The sequence below is a fragment of the Micropterus salmoides genome, unplaced genomic scaffold, assembly GCF_014851395.1.
Source record: "Micropterus salmoides isolate LMB-PRFRI ecotype aquatic unplaced genomic scaffold, ASM1485139v1 Ms_hic_scaffold_13, whole genome shotgun sequence".
NCBI classification, from domain to species: domain Eukaryota; kingdom Metazoa; phylum Chordata; class Actinopteri; order Centrarchiformes; family Centrarchidae; genus Micropterus; species Micropterus salmoides.
Genome location: NW_024040374.1, coordinates 23665914 through 23691878, shown reverse-complemented (window position 1 = coordinate 23691878; position 25965 = coordinate 23665914). Strand labels below are relative to the sequence as shown.

At 42.4% G+C, this 25965-nt stretch overlaps 1 protein-coding gene and 1 pseudogene across 1 annotated transcript; both read right to left on the bottom strand.

The window, feature by feature from the left end:
* Positions 1-260: 260 nt before the first annotated feature.
* LOC119900979 lies at positions 261-6274 on the bottom strand (annotated as a pseudogene).
* A 14727-nt stretch (positions 6275-21001) lies between these two features.
* On the bottom strand, positions 21002-25641 carry LOC119900971 (cytochrome P450 2J6-like). Its single transcript, XM_038716338.1, has 9 exons — positions 25251-25641; positions 24638-24803; positions 24393-24545; positions 24153-24313; positions 23823-23999; positions 23587-23725; positions 21811-21998; positions 21567-21708; positions 21002-21480 (listed from the first exon to the last, which is right to left on the bottom strand). Exons 1-9 carry the CDS (start codon positions 25440-25442, stop codon positions 21305-21307), a joined length of 1494 nt encoding a protein of 497 aa, XP_038572266.1. The 5' UTR covers positions 25443-25641; the 3' UTR covers positions 21002-21304.
* Positions 25642-25965: the final 324 nt, after the last annotated feature.

The window sequence follows — 25965 nt, the reverse complement described above, 5'->3', positions numbered from 1 at the left end:
TGTATCACAATGACACGGTCTGTCAACACATCACAGTGAAACTGTGTATCTGGTCCAATCTCTTGCAATGTATAACTTTGTACTGGTGAAAGCAGTTTATGTCATACAGAAAAGGTGCATTTTCAATCACTGTCATCAACACCTCAGCCATAGTTTAATTCAGAAAATACTTACAGAGTACACTCATGTTATTAACATGGCTGAACATTTTAACTATCTTATACAAACAATGACAGCAGAACTTTACGATCATTCCGATGGCAGATTTCCTTATGTCTGTTAAGCAGCTGCAAACCTCATACATCTTTCTGTTTTGATCATCAATACATAATTTAATCATATCTACTGATTGTATGTTCCTTGCTAGTGAAATAAATGTAGCGGAATTGTGAAATTGTGTTGTGAAAAAGAGATGGTTCAATTGGTGGTTTATTGTTGTACGGCACAGACGGGGTAAGGTTTGGGACAGCGAGTGTCTCCTAAATTGTACTCCAGACTTGGTTGCTCTCCAGCGCATGCCGAGAAAGAAAAACTCTGAAGGAGGGAGGTAAAGAAGAGGAATAACCCCATCCTGGCCAGCTGCTCCCCAAGACACACATGTTTACATACCATTTCATTAAGCTGACGCTTTTGTCAAAAGCCACTTACAATTGCTATATGTCAGAGGTCGCACGCCTCTGTAGCAACTAGGGGTTAAGTGTCTTGCTCAGGGACACATTGGTGGATGGGTCACAGTGGGGAATTGAACCCCAGTCTCTCACACCAAAGGTATGTGTCTTATCCACTGCTCCATCACCACCCCCATACGCTTACCTGAGACCACAAAGAGCAAACGATGAGTTGTATTCACACAATTTTTAAGAGATTCACTTTTATCATATAATATCGCTGCAGCTCAAAGTCTGAAACAACCACAGAATACAGTACGACATGGAGACTGATCCCCTTCCTACTATGGTAATCAGTTAGACAGGAAAACAATTGGTTTAAACATCAAATAACTGAGTTTTAGAGGTTCGCAACTACTGACTAACCTCCTGAAAAAGGAAGGAAGGCCTCTCTCTTCCTAAATTTGCTGTCCTGATCCAGAAAATGTTGAGGGTTGAAGGTGTGTGGAGTTTTCCACATCGACTCATCATGTACAACTGAGTTCAGTTCTAACATTAATTAAAACAGTTAATCAAAGTGATTTTTTTGTGTTTCTGGAAAAAAATAAACAAATGACAAGGTTGAGGTACTAGGTAAATTCTCAACCTGTGAAACAGCAGCTGATGAACTAATCTTAATAATTGAAAATATGATATAAAAATAATACAACAATCATATAACTGATCAGTCTGTCATTTGCTGTTTCCAAGGTCAAGAACTTTGAATCTCAAATCTTAAAATGCTCCAAAAAAAGTTGCCTATGGGCTGATTAGGATCACGTGAAATGATCAAAAGCTCCAGAAGAGCTACTAAATACTACTTATTAAATGTCTGGTAAGTTTTAACCTGCGGTATATATAATATGTTATTATAAATTAATCTAATTTCTATATTTTCTGGTTATTTTTGTCAGTATAACATTTATTTTCAAAAAAACTTTGTACCATACGGGTAGTTATTGGTTCCCCTTCGAGGGAACTCGAACTGCGTCGGTGACGACACTATGGGAACGCCCCTGGGCGTGGCAGGGCTGAACTATGAATGAAACTACTCCAATCCTATTGGTTTTACTAGAACGGTAGTGTGACGGCGTAACCGGAGGGGGTATATAAGCACGCCGGCACATAGGACACATTAGCTTCTTTCTATTCAGCAGGCACTCTGGCTATGTTTGGAAGCTCCATTTTCCTACCTGACATCGAGACGAAACAGCAGATTATGTCAAAGCGATTCCGACAGTGTGTCTTCCCTTGTGAGCGTTTCATCACAGAAGGTGATACCCATGGGATGTGCGTCTCATGCCTGGGGATGTCGCATGCTCAGGCAGCTCTCGAGGGGGCTGCCTGCGACCATTGCGAGGCCCCTGAGGGTGCTGAGGTCTCAAGCGGCTCTCTTCCTAGAGGATGGTCGGATGCGCTCCCCTTGTGGCACAGGCCCCGCGGTCGCTGAGGCGTCGCAGCGGCTCCGATCCTGGGGATCACAACGCGAGATCGCCGAGGGTGCCGGAACGGCTGAGGCCTTTTTCCGGTCCTCGTTTGCGGAATCCTCCTCCCCTCGTCCCCGATCGGGAGCCCGTTTCTCGGTTTCTCCCACTCAAGGGGCGAGTCCGGAAAGGCTGACACGATCTGGCTCTGAGGAGCTAGATGTGCTTAGCATAGAGGAAACGGAACGTCATCAGCCCTCGCCAGGATACGAGGAGTTGTTGGAAGTGGTGACGCGGGCCGTGGCCAAGCTGCACATTGATTGGCCACAGGCGGTGCAGCAGCCATCGGCAGGCAGCAAACTAGATGAGCGGTTTCTGCAACACCGAGCGCCACCCCCGCGTCGGCCCCTACCATTTTTTCTGGATCTGCACAACGAGTTGTGTAACGAGTTGTGTAGATCATGGAATATACCCTTCTCTGCGCGGCTGTCTACGTCCCCCTGGCTGGACTACGGCAACGTGACGGGAATCAGACAGCACGGCTACGGAGCGATGCCACGAGTGGAGGAGGCACTGGCTAGCTACCTCTCTCCCAACCTCGCCTCATCCCTCCGGACACCGGCACTCCCCACCAAGCCGTGTCGGATGACGTCCGATTTGGTGGGCAAGGCCTACATGGCAGCGGGTCGAGCTGGTGCCAGCCTACATACGATGGCTGTCTTGCAGGCATACCAGGTGACGCGGGCCGTGGCCAAGCTGCACATTGATTGGCCACAGGCGGTGCAGCAGCCATCGGCAGGCAGCAAACTAGATGAGCGGTTTCTGCAACACCGAGCGCCACCCCTGCGTCGGCCCCTACCATTTTTTCTGGATCTGCACAACGAGTTGTGTAGATCATGGAATATACCCTTCTCTGCGCGGCTGTCTACGTCCCCCCGGCTGGACTACGGCAACGTGACGGGAATCAGACAGCACGGCTACGGAGCGATGCCACGAGTGGAGGAGGCACTGGCTAGCTACCTCTCTCCCAACCTCGCCTCATCCCTCCGGACGCCGGCACTCTCCACCAAGCCGTGTCGGATGACGTCCGATTTGGTGGGCAAGGCCTACATGGCAGCGGGTCGAGCTGGTGCCAGCCTACATACGATGGCTGTCTTGCAGGCATACCAGGCCGATCTCCTTCGGGACTGTGACGTAGGGGGAGGTCCCTCTGAGGAGGACCTGACGGAGCTCTGTAGAGCAACGGACTTGGCTCTTCGTGTGACCAAGGAAACGGCCCGTTCCATCAGCCGATCCATGGCGGCTTTGGTGGCTACGGAGTGCCATCTGTGGCTCAACCTATCAGGCATCCAGGGGAAGGAGAGGGCTTTTCTCCTGGATGTGCCCCTCTCGCCTTCTGGCCTGTTTGGCGAAGCAGTGGATGCTGTTGTCACCAGGTTCCAGCACGCCAAAACTCAGGGAGAGGCATTTGAGCGATATCTCCCCCGCCGGTCAGACTCCAGGACCGCGACGGCTCAGGAAAGGCGGACGCAGCCTTCATCCAGCACCTACCGCCACAGCCAGAAGCAGAGCGTAGCTTCGCGGGATCCCCCTCAACCAACCTGGGATGCAAGATGGCGCTCTCGCCCACAGCCCCCCGGGAAGACAGATCTGAGGACCGTCATTCAGTCTTGGTGGGCCCGCGGGAAGAGGTCCAGAGACCTCAAGTAGGGGCAGCTCTGGCTCCGTTGAGGCTCCAGGGCATCCGCATACTGAACTACATCGACGACTGGCTCGTCCTGGCCCAGTCTCAAGAGTTAGCGGTCCCAGGCGGAGGGCCGGACCCCGCCCTGTGGCAGCTATGGGTCTGGCCCCTGAGGGGGCGCAGTTCTTAGAGGCGGGTCTGACGACAGGAGCAGTCGAAACGCTGCTCAGCTCCAGAGCCCCGTACACGAGAAGGATGTACGGCCTAAAGTGGAATGTGTTCACCACCTGGTGCAGAGAACGGGCGGTGGACCCAGTTACCTGCTCGGTAATTGTGATACTGGAGTTCCTCCAGCACCGTTTCTCCGCTGGCCTCTCCCCGTCCACGCTCAAAGTATATGTGGCTGCCATTGCAGCATTCCCCCCTTCGAACCCCTGGAGTCGGCTGAGGCCTAGCACCTGACCCTTAAGATGACCTTTCTCCTCTCTATCACCTCTCTGAGGAGGGTGGGGGATCTCCAGGCAATTTCGGTGTCTCCCTGATGCCTGGAGTTTGCCTCGTGGAGGGACAGGGCCATCTTGCACCCTTGTCCAGGTTATGTCCCTAAGGTTCCGGCCAGACTGGCAGGGTCCACGTTGCTGCAGGCGTTTCATCCCCCACCTCATGTGACGGCGGAGGACGGGAGACTTCATCTGCTCTGCCCTTTCAGAGCACTGACTATTTACACTCTGAGGTCTTCCCTGTGGAGGAAAGCAGACCAGTTGCTGGTGTGTTTCAGGTCCCCCAAGGCTGGGCTCCCCGCTTCTAAACACACCATCAGCAACTGGATCGTTCAGACTATTTCCCTGGCCTATCAGGTGCGCAGTTTGCCTTCACCTATGGCCGTAAGGGCGCACTCTACTCGAGGCATGGCGGCTTCTAGGGCCCTCCTCGCAGGGGCGTCACTCCAGGATTTGTGTGATGCGGCTGGCTGGGCCACCCCTCACACTTTTATCCAGTTTTACAGTCTGGACCTGCCTTCTGCACCCGCCACCCGTGCACTCTCCTCCTAGTCGTGCCGTCAGGTTCTGCACGCTAGGGGCAGGTGGGGTTTCGGTGCGGCCTAAGTGGGTATCTCGTTCCCATAGTGTCGTCACCGACGCAGTTCGAGTTCCCTCGAAGGGGAACATCTCGGGTTACGTATGTAACCCTTGTTCCCCGAGAAGGGGAACGAGACACTGCTTCAGTCCACCACACCTCACCCCGCCTGGAGTGCCTTGCTTCATAGAAAGGGCTAATGTGTCCTATGTGCCGGCATGCTTATATACCCCTTCCAGTTATGCCGTCACACACTACCGTTCTAGTAACACCAATAGGATTGGAGTAGTTTCATTCATAGTTCAGCCCTGCCACGCCCAGGGGCGTTCCCATAGTGTCGTCACCGACGCAGTGTCTCGTTCCCCTTCTCGGGGAACAAGGGTTACATACGTAACCCCGAGACGTTATCTATTATTCAGTTCAAATCAATGCAGTATAGAAACAAACTTGGTTTACTTTTTATTGAAGTTATCTGCACAAGGGACTGGTTTAAAGAGCTTTGTTGATATGTTCCACTGTTGATTTTTGACCATGATTGTTGAGTTGGTAGCAAAGAAGCACTGCATTCAAAAGCTATGCTGCCAGAAAATCCAAACAATAAGTAAAATGCTCTCAGAAAGCACTTCTTTCTCACATGTGCATCATGTACCTTTGGGATTGTGTATTTGTCAAGCATGGTGTCCTTGTTTGTCATGTGGACCAGATTAAGGGGGACAATGTTGCCCATTCTTTAGATTTCATGGATGACTGCATCAGTCAGTCACAGAGGGCAGTCTGGGTGAACCAACGACAGATTCTATCTCAGCCTGGACTCTCTCTGCACACAGTGAGAACAGAAAACAATATGAGTCTGTGTACTATGTAGATCACTGAGGGGAAAATGCAATACATCCCACACACTTCCTTTCCCAACACAGGACTGACCTGTGAGGGACCCCTGATCCTATAAGGTCATGGCAAGATGCTTACAAAATAAGCGGCATGAGGCAGCACAGATATTACTCACACACACACACACACACCTTGTATGTCTGGGTAGAACATCATGAATAGCAGTCCCCAGTGTAAAGTTGTGGTAGTAGTTTCAGTTCCAGCACCAAACAGGTCCAGAGTGCAAACAGACAAATTTTTAAAATCAAAACCAGAATCTTTGTCCTCCTTCTATCAATCAAACACAAAATGCTTCAATTAGAGAGCAAACAAACAACAACAAAGAAAACAAACACAATGCAGACACATAGAAACACTCGCCTCTCCCATCTCTGTGAGGAAGCAGTCGAAGTAGTCTCTCGGTGAGGACGGGCCAAGGCTTTCTCTGTGTTCTTTGATCCTGATCTCTACAAAGTCCATTAAGTTGTGTATTAGAGTGAATATCAAATTTACACTGTTATACAAGCTGTACACTCACTACTTTACATTGTAGCAAAGTGTCATTTTCTTCAGTGTTGTCACATCCTGGTATTCCTAGTATGGTCTACTGGCTCACTCTTGTGGCTTAGTAAGACACTTCAATAGAACAGAGCCACTGTTAATGTTATTAGCAACACCTGTGCTTTTCCTACTGTGGCAAGTCAAAATGTCTGCTGTGAATATGATATTTTAATATTGTTGTATTGATACTTTTACTTCAGTATCTTGCAGATGCAAATTAAAAAAATGACCTGCAGAATTGTTTCCTGGGTGTATACGTTTATGTAAATAATGGTATATATTGTTTGATTTTATTTGACTTTATTTATTTTATATGTTATATAATATTCGTGTGCCTATATTTGTGTGCAGCTTGAAGAGACCACAAACTTTCATTTTGTTGTACCACTGTTTGGTAATGATAAATAAACTACCTTGATACCTTGAGTAGGCCTACTGTTACACATTTTTATCTAATTTAATGCATTTTATGTTAGTTTCATTTAATTCCATGTTGATTATGTTGTTTTTGAACTGTTTTACAAAAAAGTTACTAAAACACATCATCGACTTATGTGGTCTGGCTGGATATTAATTTAAAAAAGCATTACTACGAGTTGCATCTTGTTTACAAAGGAGGCTCACCTATATCCACAAACTTCCCTCTAAGTGCACTAATTCATTGAACTTCTGAAGTATACCCTGGTACTGCTTGTCAGTGTATTCAAAATGATCACCAAACACCAGGCAGCAGATGATGTTGGACACAGCACTGATAATCAGTGATTGGGCATCAAAAGGCTTGCCTGTAAAAGAAAGAGGAAATGTAGAGAAAACACACAGAAACTTTGTAAAAAATAAAAGAACACAAAGTCAAAACATGAACTGTGTGATGAGCCACAGGCAGAAGAAGAGTACTGTGACATATTGATTATAATTATGGATGATTAACAGGCTGGTCTATCAGATGCATTTACAGTGTCAGCCACTGCCAAACTAAAACAAACTAAAGTCTGAAGTGCATGGTTCAGTGCTCCAAGTTGGAGCGAAGTTGAAGGGAATGGGAACATGTAAAAAAAGACTGTGTCATGGTGAAAAAGCATACTGCCCTGTAACTATGAAGCATTAGTTGATTAGTGGTTGTTTGTTGAAAAATAAGATTTGTTTGTTGCCTTGCTGAAGGGCAAAAGCTTCAGTGAGATATTGGCACTCCTGCTGGATGGATGGCTCCAGGCTCTTCTTGCCCACACCAAAGTTTCTGAGTGTATGAATGTGAGTGTGATTTAAAAATTTGCTACGACGTTTTCGGAGATGTGAGGTCCCACCCGCTAACGGGTCCAGCTGTAATCAAGTCCGCTGCAGTTCCAATTGCTGAATGACGGACTACGTGCTCCCATTCCTGGGAGTTTGTACTTCCAAGCAGAACTTGCCAAGTCCGAACTTTAAAGTACATAAGTCTGAACTTGGCTTGAGAAACAGCTCTTATTTACTTTATAAATAGCTTTGGCAATATTGTTGCTATACATTCATGCCAATAAAGCTAATTTGAATTTGATTTACATTTTACAATATCCTCGTCATGAGGAATGGATTGCTGTTATCAATGAGGGATCACTGGATTCCTACATTCTGTAGGAATAACCTAACCTTTCATGACAAATTTCCAAAAGTAATGTATAATCTATATCTTATATCTATATGTTAAAGTAATTTGGGCTGCATTTCTGTTGTATTTGTTCTAATTGTGTATGCAGGAGTAGTAGCTACTGGGTTTCTGTTTTTTCACTCAAAGACCAGTTTATTTTTATTTTGTTTGTACATTCACCACCAGTTTCATCAGTGGAACAATAACTTTAATTTACTTTAGGCTATTTCCATAAAATTAATAAAATTTGGGAAGACAAAACAAGAAAATTGCATTTGAAGTTGTGTGTGTAACTTGTCCCGGCTTCAACTTATTGTAAAAGACAGGTCCACCAACCGTGTGACTGCATTTTAATCATCTGGACAGTGACTCCTGATTGTTAAACTGTATATTCTTCTAAATTGAAAAACTTTGAAACTTCAGGATGTGTTAAATACTAATTAATCTGTCATATGATCATGACAATGACACATGAAACAATAAATGTAACTTGTCATTAAAAAATTCTTGAGTGAATTTACTTTCTTGACTTTTTTGACATGTATGTTGTTTCAGCATAAGCCAAGGAATGGTAATGTGACACAATGTCACGGACCTACTATTGAAAACTCACATTCTCAGTGACTAATATTAGCATGTAATGCTTGAGAAACGCCTTTCATTGTATCTATTGTAGCATATTTCAGCACCATGAACAGAGAGAAGAGGTCGAATGAAAATAAAGAAATGTATTGAATTACATGATTATTCCTTATTATTATTATTTCCTGAATAAGTGACGGCTGGTGCCTACTGAGTGAAAGCCAAGGTCATTTTCACCGGAGACATTCCATCTAATGAGTCCAATGTCGAGCATATAACAAAAAACAAAATGAGAATTAGAGAATAATCTGTTAATATCAGAATCAATAGATGTACAGTGTGTAGTAGTGATGGCAGTGCGACACTGAAGCTTCGATGCACGCTTCAAATCCCTGGACTACAATCCTATTGAACCACTGCTTCAAAGCTTGCTTTGGTGCGAAAAAAATCACGTGACAAGCAGCAACTGCTTCACTTACTGAATGAATCACTGGTTCGCAGTCCAGTCCCGTGATTCACTGGCACTGCCTCTCGAAAGTGAGTGTTGTGCACCCCATCTAACACATTCACCCCCTGTCTGTTATGAGTTGTATTTTTTTCCCTGTGAGTTTGAGTTTTTGCCATTGTTTCATATGTCTATCTATTTGCCTGTTTCTCTCGTTCCTTGTCCTTAGTAGTTTATGTCTCGTCTTTTATCTTAGCTCTTGGTCCTGTGTTTTAGTTCTTTGTCTTTGTTCCCAGTCCTGTGCCTCGGTTATGTTTTAGAATTTACTTCTTGTTTCTCGTCTGCATTATTTTAGTTTAGTCTGCTCTGTATTCTGTGTCTTAGCTCCTCGTTCTGTGTCTCGGTTCATGTCTTAGTGTTTTGGGTTCTGTCCTGTGTCCAGTATCAGTTATATAGTCTGTTGTGTTTTGGGGTTCACTCATGTCCATCTGTCTGTCACTCATGTCTGTCTTCTTGATGCCTTAGTTCCCAGTTCATTGTTTTACTTTGCTTCGGTCTGTGTTCCTTGTTGGTGTTAGTTCAGTGGGGATGTGTCTGCTTGTGTCTTGATTCGTTTATATTTATTCCTCTGATCTGTTATGTGTTCAGTAACCTGTGTCATGTCTGTTCCCTCCAGTATCCCTCTGCCTGGCTGTCTCTCTGTTATCCCCTCTGTTCTCTCCTTGCCTGCCTGTGTCTCGTTAATCCCAGTAGTATCACCTGTGTGCTCCCACCCTGCTCGTTAGTCCCTGTGTATATATACCTGGTGTTTCTGTCTTGTCTTTGTTGGGTCATTGTATGTGTATACCTTGTGTTGCAGTATGTCTGTTTTGAGGAGAAGCTCAGTCTGTTTTTGGATTTCTGCCTGAACCCTGTTTTTGGACTTTGTGTTTTCCTTTGCCCTTGTGGACTTTACTTTGGATTCAGCCACTACTTGTAGTGCGCTCACCTTTTGTTAAATAAACTGTTGAACTATACCTGCCAGTCGTGCGTCCTGCGTTTGGGTCCTACAACCTGCTTCACCACACACGAATCCTAACACTGTCATAGTTACACAAGCACATCCAACCTATACCATATTTCCCAGCACTCTCTCCTCAATAACAAAACACATGCATTCATCATGTGAAATTATCTGGCGTGGTTTATTCAATTATTATAGCAGTTTTGCTACAGTGTTGACCTGACCTTTATTTTCTCTGAGATGAAAGAATTTAGAAAGTTGCTCAGCGCTGCGGAGAGCCTCTAGCTGTCGTAGCGCTGCAGCCATTCATTTCTACCTTCTGTATCATGGATCATGCCTAAAATCAGGTGGCCTGGCTTCATCCAGCCAGATGGAATGATCATCGACCGTCACAGCAGACCGGACTAGTAACACAACCTATAGTAGGTCTACCAGAGAGGGAACGGAGTGCTAGAGTGGACAGTGCGAGGGACAGTGATCACTCTCTATGGCTGGATGAAACCAGAAACTCCCAATTTTAAGCATGATCTATGATGCAGAAAAATAATGTCAAAACTTTAGAGCACCCCCCCCCCCCCCCCCAAATGTCACAAATCATGTTTAGGGGAGCTCATATCTTACTGGGAGGAGCCCAGCTCTGCCATAGTTCACACCTTGCTTCATGTCACACACATAACTTAACAGAACCTTTAAGAATAGAATGAAACAACATACATTTATTTATAGACATGGCAATTTGGGAATAAAAACTCAGATAATCTCAGATTACAAAGAGCACCATAAACTGGCATGTATCCCTTTTTTGCAAATATTCTGCCATGTAATTACGCTACTGTAAACTCCACATTTGTGCTTTGAAATTGTGAAGTCCTTAGGAATTGTATAAAGGAACGGCTCTGTCCAGAATGCTGAAACGGATCAAATCATAGTTGGTTGTCTTAGCCTGCTTGCTTTTCAATATAGGCCTAACTTATGGAACTAATTCCTTTTCCACTCAATGTAGCAATTTGAAAGAGGATAGAGAGAACAAGAGAAACACCTGTTTATGCAGGCCTCCCTTCCTGATTTTAAGTGAAAGTAAAAGGCAGCAACAAGATGAAAATGTGGTCATCATCCTCACATAAAAAGTCGGACATTTGGGATTCAGGTTCCATCTTGACAGCATTTGAGGACCAAGCATCATAGATGTAAAACAGAGTCCCTCCCCAAAGCCCAGCGCTGACAGCTCAAACAGCAAATGGACTGCTTGATCCAGAGTGGTGATAAGCAGGTCTCTGTAAAGATTTTGGCACAGCAACCTCTGATTTTCGTTTCTTGGCCAACCTGAGTCCCATTTTGTCCAGACCAGAGGTTTAGAGCAGCCTTAGGTCCAAGCTGGGCCAAGATAGCTCTGATCCCTCTCTTTCCTCTCCCCCAGGGTGATGACAGCTACTGCTGTTGGCGCTGCCACTTCCACTGCCATAACATAACTCACTACTAAGTAAATATAAAAGTTAATCAAATGGTCTCTATCGTTATCACCCAAGGAGTGCTTTAAGTAGGTGATAGCTGGAGCAAGCACTGTGCACTCTCTGCTCTGCCTTCTCCCCCATCCTCATTGTTTTCCCCTCCTTACTGTCTTTGTCTATCTCTGTGTGTTGTGGGCGTGTCATCCTGGCTCGCTCTCTCCAGGTCACCACCTGCAGCTCCACTCACCTGAGGCTCATCAGCAATCAACCTACTCTGTTAAAACCCCGGCTCTGCAGTCCCTCCCTAAATGTTCTGTTGTCAGCTTGGTCCCCTGCTCAGTTTGAAGTCATGCTTTGGGAGGTGTTAGTTCATCCTGATCACAGTGGAGATGTAGCTAGGCGTCTATCAGAACTCCAGCAAGGTACCTGTTCTGTTGCTGACTATTCAGTTGAATTTAGGACTTTGGCTGTGGATGCAGGTTGGAAGGATGCAGTGCTATGAGAGGTATTTAGAAAAGGCCTCAGTGAAAAGACCAAGGGTGAATTAGCTTCTTGGGATGATCCTACCAGTTTGAGTGCTTTGATTTCCTGGTCTATTAAACCACCTGCGGGAGCGGCAGAAGGAATGTAATTATCATCCCGGATCAGCAGCTCCATCTCTGGTCTCCCGACCAGCGTCCACCTCCTATCCTGAGCCCATGCAGCTTGGCCAAGCCCGCCTGTCCCCTGAGAACCCCTACGCTGGCGTAGTTCTGGCACATACCTCTACTGCGGGGGGTCACTTCATCGCCTTGTGTCCCAATTGGCCAAAAGGGCTGGCTGTGGGCGTATTGAAGAGCCAGAATCAGGTACACACTAAGAACTCACTCTGCCTCCAACTTCCTGCTACCTTGTGATCCCCTCAGGTTTACTGTCCACTTTACTGTGGTTGATTCAGGGCCTGAGGGAAATTTCATTGATCAAGAACTAGCTTGTCAATCTGGTTTTCCTGGAGAGCCGCTCCCAGAGCCCAGTACTGCAAGGGCCTTAGATGGTCAAATTTTGGCTCATGTTACAACCCCTCTTAGATTGATGACTTCTGGAAACTATGGTAAGGAAATGGCCTTTAAGTTAATCTCAGATCCCTATGATTTTAGGTGACCCCTGGTTAAAGCTCTACAATCCCCACATTGATTAGCCCACCTGTAGAATTCTTAAATGGAGCTCCTACTGTCTATCCACCTGCTTGAAGTCTGCCCTGCCCTGAGCGTGTCCCTCCCAAGTACCATAACTTTTTTTCCAAATACCTAGCACACACTGCTGCCCCATGGATCGTATGACTGTGAAATTAAACCCCTCCCTGATATTCTGCTTCCATCCAGTAAATTATACAATCCCTCTCGTCCTGAAAGGGAGGCTATTGAGGTATATATTGGAGATTCTCTGAAAACCGGTTTAATCCACCCTTCCTCTATGGTGGGTGCTGGATTCTTTTTTTGTGACGAAGGACAAGACACTAAGTCCTTGCATTGATCATCGCAGCCTTAACTCTATCGGTTAAGAATAAGTACACTTTACCTCTGAGCCACTAGAGCAGGCCACAATCTTAAAGTTTGATCTCCAGAACACGTACTATCTGGTGCACATTACAGAGGGAGATGAGTGGAAGACCGCGTTTAACCTTGACACTTTGATTTGGGGTTTTTTTTTTTTTTTCAGAGACGTCACAGAGCATACATCCCATGTGAGTCAGGTCCTGCAGTGGCTTCTGGAGAACAGGCTGTACGTCAAGGCGGAGAAGTGCGAGTTCCACTCCAGTTCCATGAGTTTTTTGGGTGCGGGCAGATAAAGGCAGACCCAAGCAAGGTCCAAGTGGTCGTGGAGTGGCCAATACCTACCACCACAAAGCAGTTACAACAATTCCTGGGGTTCGCCAACTTCTACCGCAGACTACAGCAAGGTAGCAGCACCGCTAACCAAATTAACTTCAAAGTCTCCTTTTCCAGCCTCAAGACCTTGCTCACTTCAGCTCCCATCTTAATTCATCCAGACCCTAACATGCAATTCATCATGGAGGTTGATGCATCAGACAGTGGGGTGGGGGCAGTGTTGTCTCAGCATTTAGACCCTGATCAGAAACGACACCACTTTTTGTGTTAGATATATATCCCCCGCGATCTCAGCCCGGCCGAGAGGAACTACAACACTGCAAACAAGGAACTTTTGGCTATGAAAGTAGCCTTAGAGGAGTGGTGTCATTGGTTAGAGCAGACTAGGCTACCTTTTTATAGTCTGGACTGACCATAAGAACCTAGCCTACATTCAGTCCTAATTAGAATTTATTTTATGACTTAAGTGGGCCTAGGGGGGGCTCCATAGAAATAACGTGTGGTTTGCAAACACTTAAGGTGCTTTATTCTCTTTACACAGTAGCAATAAAATTTCTTGTAAATCTCCTTAAGCATTAATGTAATCAAATATAAAACAAAGCTATTTTCCACAGCCAAGTACCTTCTGAGCAACAGGTTAACAGGCTGTGTAAATCTGCTTTCTTGTGTTTTTTTTTTTTTTTTTTTTTTGTTTTTGCTGAACAAGTATCAGCAGAAACATTTTTCTTTTCAGGGAGCAGCATAAACACTGTTCAGTAGCACGTGTCCCTGTTGAAGGGTCACCTCAATCATACAGCTGCCCACTGGCGAAGTTGAATTGTCTTGAACTTTTTGTACATGACGCAGAGCACAAATCATTGGAAGAGAGACTGATCCTCGCTGTTTGAGTTTCCAGAATCATTACTGTTTACTAAATAGGACACAAACAGGAGGAAATTCGCATGGCAGAGCATCCCCGAAAAACTAGATTATCTGGTAAAGTTATGTAGTCTACAATTTTAAGTTAAATAGGCTACAGAGATGTTGCCATGGTTACTATCCATAGAGCACCCCTGTGGCGCTCAGACTACGATTGGCAATTTTAAGAACGTTCCGAAGATCGGCCAATACTAATCAGCATGCGGTGTGTAGCTATCCACTTCACTATGGCATTTTATCACTAGTCTTGCTTTTATCTAATTCTCCCACATGCTGCATCCAGCATAGTGTGCCAAAGCCTCCCTCCGCTGCTTGTTTGGCTAGGTGACTTGCAGGCAGATCAACATCCCACCCCTCCATGACCATGGTTTGACTGTATGTGTATTCAGAGCCAGTAAGCAACAAACTTTCAAAATAAAAATCATGCAATAAAATAATTGTCGGTGTTAATGTGTTGCCATAACATGCCCAGCTCTATCTAAAACATTTGATGCAAAAGCAAGTACAGGCTAGGGGAGAGCGGGATATGTTGCCACACATCTAATAATTACTGAGCACCATACATCACAATGGTACAAATGTCATACCAAAGGAAAGAAGGAAGTTGTGTATTCATTACATCTTCATATCTCATTATGGAGTTGTAGACTGTGCGACAATTTGCCTCATCGGGTTGTCACACTGGATTATCAAATAGAACACTTAATTGTGAATACTGATTTCAAATTGTAACCAGAACTAAAAATAAAAGCAATCAACAACCCAGAGAATTTGGAAAACAACTTAATTCAATAAAGGGCTTTATTACAATGGTAAGGCAAGATGGCGGCAGCAGGTAGCAGCTTGGCAGGTGCTAATGCTCTGCTTTTTCTAAAGACATCTGAAAAACCACCCGACGTAAGATCTGTCCCTAAAACCTGGATATCTTGGTCATCAAAGTTAAGGCGTTAAATGTGCTTATTATATCGTTCTATTTGACGACTATCATCACTATGCAAATGTGTAGGAGTTGGACTGCTGCCAGTGAACGATCAATCTCACAAGCAATTGGTACACTTAGGCCTGTTGCACCCCTCGACTCATGGAGCCAGTATGTCATCTTCTCCAAAGTTCTTGATGATGGGCATGCGAATGCTCCAAATAAGCAACTCAAGTCGAGAGCATGGAGTATGGCTCAAACAGTCTACCGGGATCTCACAACTTTTCTCTGCATCATTCTACTTTTATGCGGGGATATTCAAGTAAATCCAGGGCCGATAGATCTACAACAACCACTGCAGGTGGCTGAGACTGCTCTAAACTACATGCTTTTAATACGGCGCAGATGATATCAGGTAACATTGCAGCAGCATTACAGCTACAACTCCTGTATCGGCATTTATGGTTCCGGGATATAAAGTATACAGGCGGGACAGAGGAAAGGGGTCGGGGTCTTGATTTACGTAAAAGTATTGACAGTCATCGGATAGACATTCCAGATCAAACTATAGTGTGTTGGTGTTACAATCAAACTATCGCCTCAAATGTCATTTATTGTACTTTGTGTATATAGACCACCAAATGCAACAAGCGATTTTTATACTGGTTTAACAAAAATTTTAAACATATGAACGAAAGGAAATATTGCTCATGGGTGACCTCAACATAAATTGGCTTGATAAAGGCAAGAGAAAACAATTAAGACATTGCAAACTCAATACAAATGACAAAATTGATTAAAAAATCTACTAGAATAACAAAAACGTCTCAAACCTTGATAGACCTAATATTCACCAATAAACCAGACAGGATAGTTAAAATATATAACCTAATAACTGGACTATCTGATTATAATTTTGTACTAATAGCCAGGAAATTAAATAAATCAAGATAAATAAACAAAGAACAATCAAATAAACAATGCAAATTTCCTCATATTCCTCAAAAAAATCAAGAACATTTTTAAAATGATTTAAATGAAATTGATTGGGCCTCCAAAATTGATAAAGAAAGCTGTGTACATACATGCAACAATATTATAACTGCTATAAAGAATAAAATTGATAAACATACACAGATAAATTAATGGGAAGGAAAAAAATAAATCAGGAGCGTTAAACTCAAAATCAAAGGAATTGTTCAAAATGAGGGCTCTATTCTGGCTAAACATTACAATGATTATTTCTTGGATTCTGTATTAGATCTCGCGGAGACTTTTCCTGAAGTGAACTGCTGCGGAGATGATTATGGGGATGGTAATGAGTCTCACTGTAGGTTGCAGAATATAGATGAAGACAAAATTTCCAAAATAATATCAAATTTAAAAAATAGTAAAGCAAAGGATATATTTGGACTTGATACATCACTTTTAAAAGAACATAACTATTCTAACTCCTGTATTAACAATAGCTGTGAATCAATCTATAAAGGAAAAACATTTTCCTTTGGCGTTAAAAAAGCAGTAGTCAAGCCGATTTTCAAGTCAGGAGACAAGCTCTGTGTGTCAAACTATCGACCTATTAGCATTCTGCTAGCCATCTCTAAGATCTTCGAGAAGGTGGTGGCAGAACAACTAGTAGAGCATCTCGACCACACTGATGCATTACATCCTTGCCAGTTTGGGTTCAGGAAAAGATACTCCACAGAGTCTGCGTGCTGCTACTTGATAGAAGATATTAAATCCAGTCTTGATGGTGGAGGTGTGGTAGGGGCGGTCTTTCTGGACTTGAGAAAGGCCTTTGATACAGTTAATCATCAGCTTCTCATTAGCAAACTATCTGATTTATTTATTTTTTCTTTTGACACAAATACAATAGCATGGATTCAATCTTACCTTAATGACAGACAACAATGCGTTGTGGTTGACAACAAAAAATCACCATTAAGATCCTGTAGCATGGGAGTGCCACAAGGTTCCATTCTGGGCCCCCTGCTTTTTACCCTTTACATAAATGATCTACCAACTGTGTGTAAGAGTAAAATCATCATGTATGCTGATGATACGGTGCTATATGCACATGGTAAAACTGCGGAAGAAGTCGCTCAAAAACTGACCAAAGAGATTTGTGGCTGAAAAACACATGCCTCACTCTAAATTTAGAAAAGACTGTTTCAATGTTTTTCAGAAATCGTTCTAAAATACAAATCTACCCTAATATTTTAAGTGAAGGACAAATCATTTCAAATCAAGAACAGGTAAAATATTTAGGTGTCATATTGGAACCAAATTTAGGCTATAAAAAAGTTATCAAATACAATAAAATTTAATATGGCACAATTCAGATACACTTGAAATTCCCTTACAATCGAGGCCTCAGGAGTCTATCTGAATGCAATGATGGTTCCTCATTTTCGATATTGTATGACAAGTTGGTCACAGGCTACTAAAACTGCCCTCAAGCCACTTGAGTCATTATATAAAACCTCTCTAAAGATTCACGATCAGAAAAGCAGACGATTTCATCACTGTCATATTCTTGTAAAATACCAATTTCTCAGCTTTGAAAATTTGATAATTCATACCAACCTGTGTTTGATGTATAAGATCCTTTATGACAATGCTGCTCCTCCTCTAAAACAATTTATCTCTTTGAGCTCTGAAACAACAACTCGAGCCACTAGATCTACAGTGCGAGGGGAATGCAGGATCCCTTAACGCAGGACAGCATTTGGAAACTCTGCTTTTTCTGGTGTGGCCGCTCGTCAGTGGAATATGTTACCTACAGAGTTGTTTAAAAGTACAAATTCTTACACGTTCACACGCCAGGCAAAGAAATGGCTTTTATTAAATCAATTTTGTTCCCATATGTGACCAGATGTATGTATGTGTATATAAGTGTGTGCTCTAAGGTCTGTATATGAAAGGTGTGAACATTTCCTTTTGTACATTTTTATTTTGTCATTGTAAATCTTATTATTCATGTATGTTTTTTTTTTTTAATGTATCTTAACTTAACATCAGCCTGCCCAGGGACTACAGGTGAAAATTAGCTCTTGTGCTAAAACCCGGTACAATGCATCTTCCCCTTTGAGGTTAATGTTTATTGTACGTTGTCCCTGTTTCTCTAAATAAAAAAAATAAAATTATGGATATCTATGGGGAGAACGCCTGATGGAGGATGATGGCTGTAGCACCGTTGCTGTTTAGAGATTTCTTAAGATCAAGCTGGACAGTTCCTTTTTTACTCCCCTTGAGTTAACACGGCCAATGAGGTATGCAAGGTTATGTGTATGGTTTTATATTGGTGGATAGGCTAACTACAGCTAATATATTAGCAGAGTTTCACGTGATAACGTGATAGCATCGTCCATCTGAAGGTCAAGTAAGCTAATTATCTGCAAGCTTAACATCTTCTAGCCTGCAAAGGGATGGTTTGTAAGCTATTTTGTTTCTGAAAGATTGTGTATTTTGTTTAGTTTTCACGACATGCTTGACGACGAGAATGTCAGAATAAATGCCTGTAACCAAAGGAACGCCTTGTGTTCGTGATTTAAACTGGAGGGGAGCTACACCCACGTTTTCCTCTAGTTTTGTTTGTTGTCGTAAAATGTACACGCCCTGTGCCCGCTCTGATTGGTAAGTAGGACCGTAACAGTAGGTGCATGGCGCTTGTGACTGGCGAGAAGATCTGTCACACAAGGATGACAACGGAATGAATTTGTAACTGCATGACTGTTTAATTAACCAACATTTTAATCGACATCTTCACGATTAGCTAATCACATTCTTTCAAATTGCAATTTCTATTTGAATTATTCAGGCCTATTTTAATAATAGAGTCCTTAGTGAAGCGTTGTTGAGTCTGCCATGGGAAAGTGATAGAGTTCAGAATGCTCCTGACTGTCTTTATTTCCCACATGCCACCTGCATGACTGGAGTGAGGTGCGTCCTTGAATTCTTAGCACCAACAAAGCATAGTGCCTTCATTGCACTGGATCTGACTCCAGATCGGACTGCACCTCGAACATCAATTAAGCATCGCAGGCTGTTGATGAAGGCGCTGGTGGAGCAAAGCAATCCATACGTGAATGGTGGGGAGGGTTCTATGCGTTCCACTGGTAGATCACTCATGTTTTGGCACTCTGGAAGACTACGACATACCACACCAAAGCAACTGCTCGGCTCATTTCAGGAATCCAATAGCCACTGTATCTGATATAGGTTGTGGTGAAGCCTTTTCCCTGATGCTTTGTCTTTTCGTGATTGGGGGCTATTATCAACTTTGTCATGTGGTGCTCTTTGGGGATACAATGAATCTGTCCCTGGTTCAAAAACTACACAAGCACCAATTACAGCAAACAAATTTTTTTAGACCAAAGCCGTGTGAACAGCTACAAGGGTCTTCACTTCCATAGTCCAATGATTTCACAGCATAGTTGAACAAAAAGAGAAGGAGCACACACATAGTATAAATATGTATATAATAAATAGTTTGTTAAACTCTGTTACTTGAACATTTTTCACTGTGCTCCTAAATTACATGTGCTCCTTGAAAAAAAGGTTAGCGCAGAGCCTTGTGTTATGGCAGAAAACTGTGTCCTGTTACATTTAATCTTTTATGTATGTTATTTTAATAATATTATTACTATTATTGTTATATCTTATAGGTGTGTGTGTGTGTATTGTATTTTATCCTTAACCTTTCCTTCTATATTCCTTATGTTGTACTGTCCACATTTACTAGGGTGTAGGTCAGAGCTGTGAGATTGTTTTGGTGTTTTCCTTTCTTGTTGTTCCTCTCATCTCCTTGAATGTTCATTCAAGACTGAGAGATGATCTCTGTTTCCCAAAACATAGAAACTTAGACTGTGTAAATGATTATGCATCCCTTTGCTCAAGGCCAGACACCCAAAGCTGCCCTAGGCGGCAGGTCTCTGGACCAGCTGTACTTCTCTCTTTATTCTCTTTTATTAATAAATTCTTCAAAGACAGCAGTTTGTTGTATTTATAATATTTGTAATTATTTGCTTAATCCCTCACCAGCAAGATACAATTTCCTCGAGACTCTGCCTTTAGAATTACCTGGATTTCTGCATAATTTGGTCATAAAATGTGAACTGATCTTCATCTAAGTCACAACAGTGGACAAACAGTCTGCTGAATAGCACACAAACAATTACATGTTTTCATGTTGTTGTCCTGTTGCATCACCCATCTTATGTTGAGCTTCAGACAGGTGGCCTTACATTCTCCTGCAAAATTTCTTGATAAACTTTGGAATTCATTTTTCTGTCAATGATACCAACCCTTCCAGGCCCTGAGGCAGCAAAGCAGCCCTAAACCATGATTCCACCATACCTCACAGCTGGGATGAGGTTTTGATGTTGCCTTTTATCCTCCAAAGATAGGGTTGTGTGTTTCTTCCAAACATCTCAACTTTGGTTTCATCTGTCCACAGAATATTTTGCCAGTAGTGCTGTGGAACATCCAGGTGTGCTCTTGTAAACTTCAGACGTGCAGCAATGTTTTTCTCTGGACAGCAGGCTTTCTTCCGTGGTGTCTTCCCATGACATCCATTCTTGTTTAGTGTTTTACGTATTGTATCGTTTGTTTGAGGCAGGGTTCATATTTGGGCAAGCCAGCTCTAACCAGCACCTCCAGTTTCGTCTCATTGATTGGACTCCAGGTTGGCTGACTCCTGACTCCAATTAGCATTTGGAAAGGTCATTAGTCTAGGGATTCACATACTTTTCCCACTCTGCACTGTGAATGTTTACATGGTGTGTTCAATAAAAACATAAGCTTGTAATTGTTTGTGTGGTATTAGACTAAGTTTACTGTGTTTGTCTATTGTTGTGACATAGATGAAGATCAGATCACATTCTATGACCACTTTATGCAGCATTAAAAAATGTGTCACAGTGGTTTGCAAATGTTATCAGTTTTTTATTAACTAACGGTTTACATGTGGCATAACTGAAATTACTATAAAGAAAACTTTAAAGAATGTACATTTATGAAATCTTTATACATTTTGTCATTAATAACTGAGGACAAAAGGAAACAGTTTTATAAACATTGACATTAATACAAGAACATTTTATGTAAAATATCTATCACACAGAATTAAATGTACAGGCAGAGAGGATAAGGTTGACAATGTAATTATAGAGCTTAGTGTTTTGCTTAGTCTTGTCTGTTACATATGTGTTATATATATATTGGTTGCTTAAGTCAGCGAGCCTTGGCGCACACCTTGAAGGGGTGTGGTACACGTGTGCCTCCAGTTATTCCTTCTGTACTCAACTCAACTCCATCAGGAACAAAGAAAGAGAATTTCTGCAGTAAACCCACCAAAAACAGGAACAGTTCCATCTTGGCGAGGCCTTGTCCAAGACACACACGTTTCCCTGAAGAGTCGACAAACACCGAAGCTTAGGACAAAACTTATATTCTGGTTCAGGTTATGTTCAAGATTGAGGGGATTTTGGTTTACCTGCAGAGAAAGCCAGGAGAGCCTCTCTCTTCACAAACCTTCCTTCAGCATCCAGGAAGTGTCCAGGGTTGAAGGTGTCTGGAGTTTCCCATTCAGTCTTGTCGAACAGCACAGAGGTCAGGATGGGCACCAATGACGTACCCTAAAAAACGAGGTTTGACACCAAGCAATGCTGCAACAACACTTTTTCATTCCTCACAATCTTCCAAATGATAATCTTGTGAAAACTGTGTACCAAATGCACCTTGGGTATAAAGTAACCACCCAGTGTCGTGTCCTTGGCGGCTGTTCTGAATCCATTGAGAGGAACAATGTTTCCAATCCTCTGGATCTCGTGGATGACAGCATCAGTGTAGGGCAGGTTGGGTCTGTCTGCCATAGTGGGCTGGCGGGTCTGTCCGATCACTCTGTCTATCTCTGCCTGGACTTTGTCTAAATACAAGAAAATTGCAAAAGTTAAACTTGTTGCAACAGTTGGAGAAAACCTTGGAATTACATCTTAATGCCTTGTTATGTCGACTTTACAAAGAATGAGTGCTATGCATTTTCTCCCCCATCAATTACATTGAGACTGCTGAATGGAGGCATCATGTGGCCAGTGTGGACTAGAAGATGATTACAGTGAACAAAAACATGGTCATGCCATTATTCTTTTAAGACAGATGTGGAAAAATGTGAACTCTGCCTGAATTAATAATAATATAATAATAATCTTTATTTGTAGAGCACTTTTCAAAAACAAGTTACAAAGTGCTTTAACAAGTGTAAAGACAATAATACCCAAAAGATGATAATACAAAAACAATAAAAGATAAAAGCAAGAAAACATTGAAAAGACTAAAATACACGTTTAAGATAAATATTAAATAAGTAAAATAGAATAAAATAAAAGGGATAAAATAAAATCAAATAAGATCGGGAAAGGCTCTACTATAAAAGTATGTTTTAAGAAGGGACTTAAAAGAGTTCACTGACTCAGCCGACCTGATTTCCTCGGGCAGGCTGTTCCAGAGCCTCGGGGCCCTGACAGCAAACGCTCTGTGCCCTTTAGTTTTAGTCGAGACTCTGGAACAGACAACAGACCTCTTCCCGAGGATCTCAAGGTACGTGCTGGTGTGTATAGGACTAAAAGTTCAGAAATATAACAAGGCGAGAGGCCATGAAGAGAGAGAGAGAAGTGATCAATAAAATTTTAAAGTCAATTCTAAAACATACTGGGAGCCAGTGTAATGAAGCTAAAACAGGGGTGATGTGGTTATATTTTTTTGTTCTGGTTAAAAGCCTGGCAGCTGAGTTCTGGACAGTCTGGAGTCGATCAATAGATTTTTGGGTTAAACAGGTGAAAAGGCTGTTGCAATAATCCAGGCGTGATAAGATGAAGGCGTGTAAAATGGTCTCGTTGTCCTTGAAAGTTAATATAGATCGAATTTTTGCTATATTTCTAAGTTGATAAAAACATGATTGAACAAGCTTTGTGATGTGCTGCTCAAAATTTAAATTACTCAAAATCAACCCATTGATCAAAATTAGTCTAATTAGTAGACATGACTTAAAATTTGCCTTTAAATGTCAGTAATTCCTTTGGCTAAACTTTAAAAGAGAAAATTAGCAAAACAAACAAAAACCATGCAAGCGATTAGGCTCATTTGATGTCAAAGTTAGTTTGTTGGTCGTTCGGTCCCCCACTTTGGTCCAGACTGAAATATCTCAACAACTATTGGATGGATTAACATGAAATTTGTTACAGATGTTTATGGTTCCCAGAAGATGAATCCTGATGATGCTGGTGATCCCCTGACATTTCCTCCAGCGCCATTTTCTGTCTTTTAGTGAAGTTACTCAGCAACTATTGAATGGATTGCCATTTAACTCCCCTCAGCATGAATTGTATTAAATTTGGTGATCTCCTAGCAATTATAGCAGCAGCTAATATTACCATGCTAACATGCTAAACTTAGATTGAAATGTCATTAGCATCACAGTTAACTCAGCTCAGTGTTGGGTCTAGCACGTCACCTACCCTGGATATCTGGATTTTTGATGAGGAAAACCAAAGCCCACAACAAAGTGGTGGAGGTTGTCTCCGTTCCAGCCTGGAACAGATCCAGAGAGCACATTGCCAGATTGTTCTCAGTGAAGCCCAGCTCAGATCCTTTGTGCTATTTAGAAATTCAGAGAACAGACAGCAGTGAATGACTGGCAGATTGACAGGAAGGGCTACACAGTGTTGGGTGTGCAATGCAACTGTTCACATACATTCTCCATTTCAGTTAAGAAAGCATCTATGTAGTCCCGGGGATTGTTGTGGTCCAGGTCCTTCTTGTGCCATTTTACCTCCTGACTGATGAAGTCTAGGAGGGTGTTGAAGTGGCTGAAAATTTTGTTGTGAGGACCTGGCAAGTGCTTCATCACTCTGGGGAATGACTGATACATCTACTCAGAAGAAAGCAATAGATGAGATCACCTTTTCTTTAAATCGCCTTTCACCTTTTGTGATACATTTTGGCCACAGACATGGTCCCTGCAGTCTCTTACGGAGGATGGACTCACACAGTCCCACCAGCTAAACGAATACCAATGACTTACCATACTCCAGACTGAGCCCTCCAGCCACAAAAGTTCAGACAGATACTTCAGCATGATCTGGAAGTTGTGGTCGCTGTATTCAAACCGTTTCCCCATAACCAACTGGCAAATGATGTTGCCCACGGCGTTGTTGAAGAGACCTGCTGGTTTGAAAGGTTTACCTGGACGAGAGAAGTCCACTATTTAGACAATGCTATACTGCTGAAGAGCTGATGATTATGAGCATATTTTGTGCACCACCTCTCTCCTTCTCTATCTCCTCCTGCAGGTGTCGGACCTCCTCACAGATACTCTGCTCCAAGGTGCTTTTGCCCAGGCCAAAGTTACGTAAAGTAGACAAGGCAAAGCGTCGCTGTCTCTTCCATATTTCACCATTGCTCATAAAAAGACCACCTAGACACAAGTATGCAGAGGCAATGTGAAACGGCTGATTGGAATTAATTTCTGCACAGCATGAAACAAGAGAAAGAGAGAGATTTGTCCACCTGAGTTTCCTGAGTAAAGCCTGTCGATGATTGCATTGTATGGTCGATCCACAAAGTTCTCGGCTTGTGTTACTATGGCTTCCTTCACCATCTTGTACCCAGACACAAGCACCATCTTTTCACCACCAAAGCGGATGCTGAACACATTCCCATAGATGTCAGCCAGCTGTGGACAATACATCAAGATCAACATTTATATTTACAATTTGACCACCAGGTGTCAGTTTTTCCATTACATTTTATATAAATATGAGTAATTCGAACGCAAATTCACTGTGTGAACAATTGTGAACAATTTAAAGTTACATTTTTGAGGTGAATTAATAAAAATAAGTGAAATAGCTTTCACAGTTTTGTGAGTGTTTGTGAGGGATCTTTAACTAATTTTAAATTAAATTAAATTAATTGAATTAATAGAGTAAGTGCATTAGAATGTCTCAATAAAATGAAAATATGCACATTAAAAATGAATAAAAAAACCAAAACTAGAAAACAATTGTTAATGAATCTAAAATGAATTCATTAAAGTCTTTAGCAATTATATAACTTTGAATCTTTGATCCTTAATGCTTACAAGCCCTGTAAGGTGAAACCTCCTGAGTATTAAACTTACCTTGGCAAAATAGATCTGTGGCTGTTTAAAGTCCGCACTGAAGATACTCCCCACAAGGGGAAGAGCCAACGGTCCTGGAGGATAATTTGGAGGATTCCTGTTTTTGAGGAAGTCTGCTATTAGGAGGAAAATAAAACTAAACAGTAATACCTCCTTGATGTCAAAACCTGGCAAAAAATTATAAAGCCACATTGTTGAAGAGAATTAAACCAGCAGCAAGAAGGAAGGTCTGTGCTATTCAGGATTTTCTTCTTCCTCAAGTGAAACACCTGTGGTTTTATAATGCCTGTTTACACTTGATTTAACCCTGTTCTGGTCCACATTGTACTAATATTACAAGACAGATAAGTGATCTGATCAGGCGCAGTCATTTAGAGTCTGTCCAAAGGTGCTTGTGACAGTGTTCTTACATAACTAGCTACAGACACGCCTACTTTTGTCCTAGACCTCTGAGACCATGTTTTCGCATTTTCAACCAAACCTCTAAATTGTTGTGAATACATTTTTCATTCACTAATAACAAAATTAAAGAGGGTAATTGAAAATCTATTCATAAAGTTGATCTTACTCCAGTGAGGATGCATAAGAGAAAATGTGCAGCAAATGTGAAGTGGATACCGAATGATCTAACTACAGATTTTGTTCTAGGGTAAATTGATTTAAGATTTTTTTGAAGGGCTTAACTTGATAGATGTGACTCACTAATACTAATACA